The sequence below is a fragment of the Entelurus aequoreus genome, linkage group LG15 (genome assembly GCF_033978785.1).
Source record: "Entelurus aequoreus isolate RoL-2023_Sb linkage group LG15, RoL_Eaeq_v1.1, whole genome shotgun sequence".
Taxonomy (NCBI): Eukaryota; Metazoa; Chordata; class Actinopteri; order Syngnathiformes; family Syngnathidae; genus Entelurus; species Entelurus aequoreus.
In genome coordinates this window covers 7,945,207-7,957,773 of record NC_084745.1, presented here as the reverse complement: position 1 = coordinate 7,957,773, position 12,567 = coordinate 7,945,207, and the positions used below count along the sequence as shown (strand labels likewise).

At 36.8% G+C, this 12,567-nt stretch overlaps 1 protein-coding gene across 1 annotated transcript in view; it reads left to right on the top strand.

The window, feature by feature from the left end:
• si:ch211-161h7.4 (muscle M-line assembly protein unc-89) overlaps window positions 1-11,117 on the top strand; it is a 34,585-nt gene extending 23,468 nt beyond the window's left edge. Inside the window, exons 14-16 of the mRNA XM_062021941.1 lie at window positions 4,448-4,608; window positions 4,684-4,774; window positions 10,948-11,117. Of these exons, the coding sequence (XP_061877925.1) occupies window positions 4,448-4,608; window positions 4,684-4,774; window positions 10,948-11,030 (335 nt within the window). The 3' untranslated portion in view covers window positions 11,031-11,117. The remainder of the gene's footprint in view (window positions 1-4,447; window positions 4,609-4,683; window positions 4,775-10,947) is intronic.
• The last annotated feature ends 1,450 nt before the right edge of the window (window positions 11,118-12,567 follow it).

Here is a 12,567-nt window from a genome sequence, read left to right as displayed (position 1 = left end):
ACATTCAAGCGTATTGCCACTGCCAGGGTATTTAAGTTATCCAGTTTGTTATGGAAAATAAATATAATCTACATACAAATCCCTGAGCCACGATCATAACATCCGAACAGGCAATTTCTGAGGTAACAGCAGAAACATTTTCTCTTATCAGGGAGAAAGAAAAGAATGGGTGAAGCACAAAACACTTCACTGCTGGGATTTCCTTTACAGGGGACTAGAATGTAAAGTCCATGTTAATAATGGAGTTCCTTCAGAGAATCTCACTAAACTCAGTGCAGTTTGTTCATTCTTAGAACTTGACGGCCATTAATTTTAAATGTACTGCCCTATGAATTAAAGTGCCATAACATTTACAGTGCAAACACACTTTTAACAGCATTTTTAAACAGTTAGCAGTTAAACAAAATATTTGTAAATCTTCAGCCTCAGCTTCAACAATGTTATCAAAGCAAATACAAAATTAAAGCTTATTGCCACTACCTGGGCGTTAATGTTATACTGTTCCTTATGAAAAATAAAGCAATCAATATAATGCACTGTAACTCCGAGGTAATTATGGTTACTGATTGATGTCCAGTAGTCCCCACTGAGAGCAACTACAGCTGCATGTTGTAAAGTTGTCACTTTTACAGTCCTGTCCTTTTCATACAACTGGTGTATTCTTCGTGCGATGGTGCGTCTTGATGGCGGCTCATACGTGCTGTCACTTGTTGCGATTCGCACAATGTTTCTCAGGCCTACAGTCTGTAACTATCCACTTCGCTATGGCATTTGTTAGCTTCTCTTGCTCTCATTTATCTGTACTTCTCCCGCACGCTGCATTTAACGTAGTCTGCCGAAGCCTGGCTCCCATTTTCTGCTTTGTTGAATGGTTTGCTCACATCAACAGTGTGGTTTGCGTTAAGGTGATATTTTAGACTGGAAGTACTCCTGTGATAAGAAAATTCAGCTTGGCAGTGGCTACAAACGACTTTGCTTCTGTCAAATCCGCAGCCTGGAAGTACTTTATAATGAAAATGACCCTGTAAAAGTTCTGTTGAGTTACCCTTCTTCTCCATGCTTGTTTTGTTTTCTTCCGCGTTCTCCTTCCTTTTCCGCAAGAGCCAGCAATAGGCGTTAACAAAATAAAAGCATGTAAACAACATACGCAAATGCGCGATAAAATAATTGTCGGCGTTAATAGATTGATGGGTTAACTCGAAATTAACGCATTAACTTGCCCAGCCCTAATATATATACAGTATATAAGGTAGTAACAGACACCCTCATAGCAATATGTAATATGTATAATATACAATATACACACTGCAAGTATATATATAATGTAGTAACACACACCTTCATAACAATATGTAATATGTACAATATACACACTGCAAGTATATATATAATGTAGTAACACACACCTTCATAACAATATGTAATATGTACAATATACACACTGCAAGTATATGTATATAATGTATTAACAGACACCTTCATAACAATATGTAATATGTACAATATACACACTGCAAGTATATGTATATAATGTAGTAACATACACCTTCATAACAATATGTAATATGTACAATATACACACTGCAAGTATATATATAATGTAGTAACACACACCTTCATAACAATATGTAATATGTACAATATACACACTGCAAGTATATGTATATAATGTATTAACAGACACCTTCATAACAATATGTAATATGTACAATATACACACTGCAAGTATATGTATATAATGTAGTAACATACACCTTCATAACAATATGTAATATGTACAATATATACACTGCAAGTATATGTATATAATGTAGAAACATACACCTTCATAACAATATGTAATATGTACAATATACACACTGCAAGTATATATATGTAGTAACAGACACCTTCATAACATTATGTTATATGTGACCTGTGCTGGCAAAATGAGTCACAATGAGGAAATTTTAAAAACTGAGTTATTGTTATTTACACATTCTCCATCTAAATACCTTCAAAATGATATATGGTATGTTGGAATCGGACAGAAAATTACCAAGTTACATCCGATTGAAGTCGACCAAGTTTGAGGGTCCGTTTTGAGAAAAAACAGCTTAAAGTTTACTGTTCCAGAACAGTGTTCCAAAACAAAACTCCATAGCAACCATACCTTAAAAGTCCTTGTAGCAACACCAAAATTGGTACAATTAAAGTCAAATCCCATGTCTAAAGGAAAAATATATATTCAACTCTATTGAAAACGGTTATGTACAAAAATTTCAACACTGTTATGTCAGTTTTTTTGTTCACTGGTCAGCTGGTCAGCTGTCTGTAATATTCCTGACCAGCAGCACTAAGAAGATTCGCCGACTGCAGTGAATTTAGTGCACTTGCAACCGCCTGTGTACCCTCTCCACCTTCTAAATCCATTACGGAATGTAAAACAGTCTAACTTATCCACAAAAATAATAATTAAATGTTCGAAAATCACCTTTTTTCACATAATATTCCGCTCGAATTACTGTGTTGTTTTTTATCAGGGCGCAGCCATGATACCACAATGCACCGCGCGGGGGGATTCAACCAATGAGGGTACGCCTCACAGCGACCCTTAGCAACAAGCGGGATTTGTTTACGTCGGGACAGGTTTAAAAACTCGAATTATATTGGTTCAGAATGGCGTCATCGGGAATTCCATGCTCATTTTTAGAAAGTAGGTAAACTTGGCGTCACAATGATACCAAATATGGCTAGGGGGATTCCCCCATATTGCGGCGAGTGAGCGTTGAAAACACTGGATTTTCTCAAGGAATTTTAACACAAAGGACTAATTTCTGAAGACATACCTCGTACAAAACCTTCAAATAAAGGTGATTTAAGATGTTTTCTTGCTATTTCCATGATTGGGGTCGCTAGATTGTGGCTTTATGGACTCGTTTTTGTGAAAATCTCAATTTCAACCAAGATACTTTTTTTTCACTTATTTGCCTGTAGCTCAAAATTAGCCTGTGCGCATTCCGACTCATTTTACGTCCGACTTCCGGAAACAAACGTGTGCCTGTGTTGTAATCATGGCAGACTTGGTAACAGACTACAAAGACGGCTATTTTTGGACGAATGAGGATTCACAACCTTATCTTTTTGGAGGTGAATATACGGAGGATGAACTACTGCTTCTAGGAGCGAGCACAAAGAAATTCTGAGACGTTGGAGCAGAGAGAGTGAGGTGAAAGTGACGACGCTGTAAATGTAGAACTTGGAGTCAAGCTATTGTGACATAAATGAAGTGCTTACCCAAATAAACCGGAAAAACGTCCCCAGCCAGCTGGACTAAACGCACAACAGTCCATCGAGTGAGTCACACTTTATATTGATCGTGATACACACAGCACGTCATGCGTGTTATTACTGTCTGGCTAGCTGTGTACAAACAAAACATGAAATAATACTTTACAGATACTGTAATATGATTGTTCATGTTTTTCAGTCAGTAGTGATTGGTGTTCTATCAGTGTTGTGTATTACAAAGTCAAACGCAATTAATATTGACGTAGAAGCGAGCTTATCGCTCTCCCGAGTTAGCTTTTACGGCTAATACATTAGTACGCTAGAAAAAGAGTTCCTCAGTGTTCTCTCTTACAATAACAATGTTGCTACAGCTTGATTATTATACAGGTTACAGAACGTAAATGAAGTATTGTTGATGCTTTTTGAATGCATCTTTAAAGTGCTATAGAGGTAGAAATGATTGCTCCCATTAGCCATTGCTAGCCACCAAGAAGAAACAATTTTTACACGTTAAAAACAAACAAAAAACTTGTGTCTCATAAAGATTGTGAACTTTAGGCAAAATTTTACAAAAAATTGCAGTTCCCCTTTAAAACCTCTAAAGGCCTTGGTGGCCACATACGTGGCCAGCACCTTTTAGCTTATTTCCAAAATTGTGTAAACTACTAAATTTGGGTCTTATGCCGACATATGGACACTTATACTGCTATATGGTGGTGTCAGAAGAGTATAACATACAATGGAATTTGAAAAAAAAGTGTAAAAATACAAATTAGCATGTCACTACACATGAAGTACACATTTGTGTACTTATGGACTAAGTACATCATATCAAAAGATCATTTTTAGTTTTTATTCTAATTAGGGTCCAATAAGCCCAAATAGCAAAGAGAAATAAAAAAAGCATGTAAACAAACAGCTTGGGCCTTAAGAGGTTAACCACACATGAGCAAACGAGACTCTCGCAGTGTGCGCACCTCATTGAAAAGTGCATAGACAGCATTTTTCGTCACAGCTCCATCTGCTGGATGTGGTTGTTCACTGCGGCCCACAATCAACAACATGGTTGATTTCTGTGAAATCCAATAACTGCAAAATAACTCTTTCAGAGAAAGAAAGCGACCCAACAAATATCCTTAAAAACCTTATTTTTCTTGGACAACCCTCGCTCTGGCAGGTGTTTGCAAGTTCCTCCCCGACCACTTTGATTGGTATAACCATCGCGACAGACTCATAGGCGTCATGGAGGACCTGCACTGCGGGAACATCTCTAACGGGAAGATGCTGCTGGGCTCCTTCATGAAGAAACCTCTGTGGGTGGACCACAGCGCCACCATGGTCAGCAGACATGTCCCACACGCTTAAAACAAGACGACTTCATCCTATCGACTGATGTTTTGTTGGCCCCTCAAGGTTTTCAACCTGCTCACGAGCACCGTCAAAGTCTCCATCAACTGCCAGGAGTCCTGTTTCCACGCGGGGCAGTCCTTCATGGTGCCATGTGGTAAGAATACACGCCTAAATTATTTGCGGACTTTACGATGTAGCCAAATATGCCTCCGTGTGTGAACCATGTCTCTGTACGGACGCTTCATTCACTCGTTTTGTGTTCCGCCTGCAGGCAAAAAGCAGGGCGCACATTAGGGCTGGGCGATATGACTAAAAAATGTATCACAATATAAGTGTTTCATATCAGTCGATATCGATAATTATTGATAAAAACAAAACAAAAAAAACTATTCTAAATAAAGACCAGGAGAAAAAAGGCTGAATTTAAATACTTTTATTTTAAATATAACCTTTAACCTTTAGAATGAGGTCAGCATTATGAAAAACAGTCAAATAAATGAAAATGCTGGCTGATGTGCAAATATTGACATTAAATAAATGCTTAATCCAACAAAATGTGCAAAGTATTGTATTTAAGTAATTAGTAGTGTACAACTCAGGCTTTAAAGCCATATTGGTAACAATATATGCAAATAAATAACAGTCACATTAAGCAAGCAGAAACAAACATGTCTTACAGAATATTGTAAACATCGGAATAAACTTGCGTCTGAACATCTGTGACAAAACAAACCTGTTACCCTCTTCAGTCATTTATGGAAATATCAAACCAACTTCAGTACCTCCCGTTCCACGGATTCCCTGCACATTGTGTAAAGCTTAGCTGTCTTGGAAAAGTGCTTTCGGCCAGGTAGAACATAACGGGGGTCGAGCATGTGTATGAGATTCTTGTACCCAGACTTCTCAACTATGCTGAGCGCTAGCATGTCCTTCGCTAATTGATACACCACTGCATCCGTTATTTCTTTATAAAATTTTGAATTTGTGTCGTATGGCATTGCTGCCGAGTAATACTGTCTGCGGCAACAACAGACCACCATCGAGACGATGGTGGTCTGTTGTTGCCGCTTCGGTGCTGTTCCACTTGCACCGGCTGATGTAGATGGTTGTGGCTGTTTGATACTGCTGTACTCCAAAAGCGGCTCAGGTGCTAAAATAAGTTTGTCGTGTTCCCAGACTTGGTCGGGACGACGACCTTGCAAAGTTTGCAGAAAGTATTACTCTGATTCGTATCGGATTTTAAAAAATCCAAAACACTGCCAAAGTGGTGACGTGACGTTTCCTTTTTTATTTACAATTTCCTCTCGTGCTGCCGCGCTCATATTCCCGTTTCGTTTCACTCCTCGTCGTCAGCTAGCCGTTGTTGCTTTTTTTTTTTTCCTGTTGCCCAGAATGCCTTGCGGTTCAGGCTCGGCCGTGATAGGTCGAGAGGCCAAAGCCCTTCCTCTGCCTACACCCCCCAGAATGCCGTGCGGTTCCGGTTCCGCCTTTCTTCCTATTTTTTTCTAACAGCAGTCAGTGAAATTATCGAACGTTCTATCGACCCCATTTTCTATTGATATCGATCACATGTCTATCGCGATATATATTGTTATTGTTTTATCGCCCAGCCCTAGCGCACATTTTAGTGAGGAGGAGCAGCGTTACAAAAAAAGACATTAATGGTGCTCACAAGTATGGAAGAATTGACCAAGCAGCTTCGTACTACAGCACGATTTAACTGTGACGTGACCGCACTTTTCTGGACAAAGATGCTAAAGCAGACTTATTTCTTGAGGTGGGGAAATAATAGATTTTTAGATGCATCGCAGTTTAGACATGACCGGTTGTAAAATCTATTAGTGAATCTCAGTAATCGATTATTTATTCATTCTAATAACGCGTCTTCTTTTTCTCTTCTTCTTGTTATGGGGCATTCATCCTCTGCTGTTGCCATTTCTAATATGAAGGAGTGTAAAGTTCTAACTTGCATCTCGCTATGGAAGCGCTAAAAATTACTGGTGTAGTGGGTTTAGATCAGGGGTCACCAACCTTTTTGAACCAAGAGCTACTTCTTGGGTACTGATTAATGCGAAGGGCTACCAGTTTGATACACACTTAAATAAATTGCCAGAAATAGCCAATTTGCTCAATTTACCTTTAACTCTATGTTATTATTAATAATTAATGATATTTACACTTAATTGAACGGTTTAAAAGTGGAGAAAATACGAAAAAAATGACAATTAAATTTTGAAACATAGTTTATCTTCAATTTCGACTCTTTAAAATTCAAAATTCAACCGAAAAAAAGAAGAGAAAAACTAGCTAATTCTAATGTTTTTGAAAAAATAAAAAAAATAATTTATGGAACATCATTAGTAATTTTTCCTGATTAAGATTAATTTTAGAATTTTGATGACATGTTTTAAATAGGTTAAAATCCAATCTGCACTTTGTAAGAATATATAACAAATTGGACCAAGCTATATTTCTAACATAGACAAATCATTATTTCTTGTAGATTTTCCAGAACAAAAATGTTAAAAGAAATTCAAAAGACTTTGAAATAAGATTTAAATTTGATTCTACAGATTTTCTAGATTTGCCAGAATAATTATTTTGAATTTTAATCATAATAAGTTTGAAGAAATATTTCACAAATATTCTTCGTCGAAAAAACAGAAGCTAAAATGAAGAATTAAATTAAAATTGATGTATTATTCTTTACAATAAAAAAAATAAATTTACTTGAACATTGATTTAAATTGTCAGGAAGGAATTTTAAAAGGTAAAAAGGTATATGTGTTTAAAAATCCTAAAATCATTTTTAAAGTTGTATTTTTTTTCTCTAAAATTGTCTTTCTGAAAGTTATAAGAAGAAAAGTAAAAAAATTAATGAAATTATTTAAACAAGTGAAGACCAAGTCTTTAAAATATTTTCTTGGATTTTCAAATTCTATTTGAGTTTTGTCTCTCTTAGAATTAAAATGTCGGGCAAAGCGAGACCAGCTTGCTAGTAAATAAATACAATTTAAAAAATAGAGGCAGCTCACTGGTAAGTGCTGCTATTTGAGCTATTTTTAGAACAGGCCAGCGGGCTACTCATCTGGTCCTTACGGGCTACCTGGTGCCCGCGGGCACCACGTTGGTGACCCCTGGTTTAGATCATTCACCCATGGAACTTTAGTTATTAGAGAGTTCAGGTTGGACGTTTTTTCACGGCACACATTTCCGGCGTTGTTGTTGCACTAGTGAGCCACGGATGAGGAGATGCTGCTCCGTTACTGATTGAAGTAAAGTCTGAATGTCATTAAAACGGTTAGCTCCATCTTTTGACACTTCTTCCACTCCCGTCTTTGCACGCTACACCGCTACAACAAAGATGACGGGGAGAAGACGCTGTCGAAGGTGAGCCACGTAAATAAGACTGCCCACAAAATGGTGCATCCTAATGCGACTGTCAGAAAGCGACTTTAAGATGATCTGTAAAACATCACCTATGCAACATTTTGACCAAAGAACCACCATTACATGTTATGTAGATCACAAGGAAGTCTTTTACATTTAGAAAACAAATCATAATTTGACTCCTTTAATGCGCCTTTTAATCCGGTGTGCCTTTTGTATGAAAAAAGATCTGAATAGACCCGCTTATCGGCATTGCGCCCTATGGTCTGGAAAATACGGTACATTAAAGATGCATCAATCGTCAAATTTTTATTGAACTGTAGCTCCTAAATCGTAATAGAATCGTGAGGTGCCCAAAGATTCGCACCTCTACTTATTTCACAGTGGAGGAAAAGACACTACCTCTTGTTCAGCAGTGCAAGAGCGCACGCACGCCCCCCCAAATCCCCATCCCATCCTCCTCACCGCCACCTTCCTTCTCCCTCCGTCTGCGGCTTTCTCCTCAGCTCCTTGCCGATGTTAATGTGGGTGGATTTTGTTTTTTTTAAATGTTCAGTATTGCAGCAATATGGTCGTTAAAGTTAGAGATTTTGTGATTTCTGATCGTTTGTGAGGGCACCAAAGATACTTCTGTGTGTGCGTGTTGGCAGAGCAGCGCATACAGTATAATTTAGTATGTTAATAAACAGTAAGTTGATCCATCCCCTATATGGTCGATAAAGTTAGGGATTTTTGTGATTTCTGATCGTTTGTGAGGGCACCAAAGATACTTCTGTGTGTGCGTGTTGGCAGAGCAGCGCATACAGTATAATTTAGTATGTTAATAAACAGTAAGTTGATCCATCCCCTATATCAGGGGTGTCAAAGTCAAATGGACGGAGGGCCAAATAAAAAATTTAGCTACAAGCCGAGGGCCGGACTGTTCGAATGTTCATTGAAAAAATTTTAAATGACGCATATAGTCTAGTGAACCTAATTGAACCTACTGAAAACCTAACAAATATATTCCAATATGATCAGATAAATAAAGCAATATTTTCTTATGGCTCTGTCAGTAATCTTTAATTTTCAACAGACACAAAAGACAAATTTCCTTTATATAAAAATCCCCATAACATGAACATTAAATGAAAGAAACCGGTATTCAAGGCACCATCAGTAGCCTATATTTTCTATTTTAGCAAAAGTGGGCTAAATTTACTTCAAAGAAAAAAACAATAATAGCAATTTTCTATCATCCACTCAACTGAAATATTTTTAAAATATAATTAAATTGAAATACAATAAAATAAAGTGCAAAAATCTATAAATCAAAAACAACACTTTGTTTAAGGAGAAGTAACATGCAGTGAAAACAAATATTAAACTTTAACTTTTAAACTTGAATTGAGTAAAAACTCTAAATATGTGATTGCACAGTAATGTTCACATTAAACCCCCCTCCTCCCTCCGTGGGAGGGAGGCGAGTTGGGTGCCCGAAACCCCCCGCTGGTTTCGGCCCGCCCCTTGGCGCGCGTGGCACGGCGGGCTCCGCGACCCGACGGCTGGCCCTCGTGGCTTGACGGCGGGCGCGTCCCGACGGGCCGCGCGTAGGGGTCAAACGCAGAAGTCTCAGGGCCTCGTGGTGAGGGGGTGGCCTGCGGGTTTCGGCCCGCTTGACCCCCCCGCTCCGCTTGGCGCGCGCGGCACATGACGGGTTCCGCCACCGACGCTCGGGCTGCAGCCCGACGGTGGTGCGGGCCCGGCGGTGACGCGCGGTTTGGGGAAACAAAGCAGAAGTCTCAGGGCCTCGGGGCCGGGTTTCGGCCCGCCCCCTTGGCGCGCGTGGCACGGCGGGCTCCGCGACTGACGGCCGGGCTGCAGCCCTTCGGCCGGCAGGCGCGTCCCGGCGGGCCGCTCGCCCCCTTTCGGAACCTTGGACCGGCATCCGCTTGGTGCGTGTAAAAGATCTGCGGTCTGCGGGCCGGTTCTAATAATAAATCAAGATCATCCCAAGGGCCGTAAAAAACCTTCTCGCGGGCCGGATATGGCCCGCGGGCCTTGACTCTGACATATGTGCCCTATATGGTCGATAAAGTTAGGGATTTTTGTGATTTCTGATCGTTTGTGAGGGCACCAAAGATACTTCTGTGTGTGCGTGTTGGCAGAGCAGCGCATACAGTATAATTTAGTATGTTAGTAAACAATAAGTTGATCCATCCTCTATATCAGTGGTCCCCAACCTTTTTGTAGCTGCGGACCGGTCAACGCTTGAAAATTTGTCCCATGGGGGGGTATGTTTTTTTTGTTTTTGTTTTTTTTGTCAGAAAGAAATACAATCATGTGTGCTTAAGGAGTGTATCCCTGCAGACTGTATTGATCTATATTGATATATAATGTATATATTGTGTTTTTTATGTTGATTTAATAAAAAAATAAAAAAGAAATTATTTTTATTTTTCTAAATTTTAAATTTGGCTCGGTGGGTGGGGACCACTGCTCTATATGGTCGCTAAAGTTAGGGATTTGGGGGATTTCTGATCATTTGTGAGGGCACCAAAGATACTTCTGTGTGTGCGTGCTGGCAGAGCAGCGCATACAGTACAGTTAAGTTTGTTAATAAATAGTAAGTTGATCCGTTAAAGTTAGGGTTTTTTGTGATTTCTGACCGTTTGTGGGGGCATCAAAGATACTTCTGTGTGTGCGTGTTGGCAGAGCAGCGCATACAGTACAGTTTACTTTGTCAATAAATAGTAAGTTGGTCCATCACCTCTTTATGTTGTCGAGGTTGGAAGCCTTTATTCATATTTCCATCGTTTCTTAAGGTAAAATAGCTTCAACGTTTCAATTTAAAAACCTCGTTCAAGGATCAATTCAGTTGGTCAATGGAGGTTCCACTGTTAATGATTTGTGTTAGCATTCGTGGGCATCATTTGAAAGTTGCATCTCTGCCCACAGGCCACGCCTACAGCCTCCACAACCTGGTGGCCATGCCTGCAGTTCTCACCTTCACCAGAATGGTGGCAGAGAGTCCAGACTGAGGAGTGTGTATTATTTTTTGATACTTAAAAACTCTTTTCGGAGCTCATGTGAATATTTTTTATGAAATGATAGTAATAAAATGTGTTACTTTTTGTCGCAATATCTGTTTTTTATGCAGGATTTTGTTTGACACCAACATTTGAATGTGCTTATTGCATTTTGTCTTCCGCTGCTGTCTACCATGTTTTGTTTTATATTAGTTACCACAATCTTATTTCATTTTTATTATTTAACATAATGTTATATTTAATATTGTTTACCATAATTTTGTATAATTCATATTTACCATAACGTTTTATTTTATATTGTTTACCATAATTTTATATCATTTATATTAGTTACCATAATGTTATACAATTTATATTATTTACCATGTTATATTTTGTATTATTTACCATAATTGTATATAATTTATATTAGTTACCATAACATAATATAATTCATATTGTTTACCATAATGTTATATATTTTATATTATTTATCATGTTTTATTTTATATTATTTACCGTGTCATCATTTAGAGTTACATAATGTTATATAATTTACATTATTTACCACAATATTTTGTGTTATTTACCGTAATGTTATATCCATTATTTAGCATTATGCTATTAAATTACATTAGTTGCCTAATCTTAAAAAAAAAAAGACAGAATGTTATATTTTATATTATTCACCATAATTTTATATAATTTAGATTAGTTAAAATAATGTTAGAATTGATATTTACCATAATGTTATATTTTATATTAACCATACTTTTATGTAATATATTAGTTACCATAATGTTATATTTTATATTATTTACCATAATTGTATGTATTTTATATTTGTTACCATAATGTTGTATCTTATATTAGTTACCATAATGTTATAATTTACATTTGTTACCATAATGTTATATTTTCTATTAGTTACTATAATGTTATAATTAATATTAATTACATAATGGTATAATTTAAATTAGTTACCATAATGTTACAATTATTATTAGGTACATAATGGTACAATTTATATTAGTTACCATAATGTTATAATAAATATTAATTACATAATCATATAATTTAAATTAGTTATCATAATGTTATATTTTAGATTAGTTACCATAATGTTATAATTAATATTAGTTACATAATGGTACAATTTATATTAGTTACCATAATGTTATCATTAATATAAATTGCATAATGGTATCATTTAGATTAGTTACCATAATGTTATAATTAATATTAACGTAATGGTATAATTTACATTAGTTACTATAAAAGTTCTAATTAATATTAATAACGTAATAGTATAATTTACATTAGTTACCATACTGTAATATTTTACATTAGTTACCATAATGTTATAATTCATAATAATAACATAATGGTATAATTAATATTAAGTACATAATCATATAATTTAGATTAGTTACCATAATGTTATAGTTAATATTAATAAAGTAATGGTATAATTTACATTAGTTACCGTATTGTTATAATTTACATTCGTTACCATAATGTTTTATTTGATATTAGTTACCATCAATTT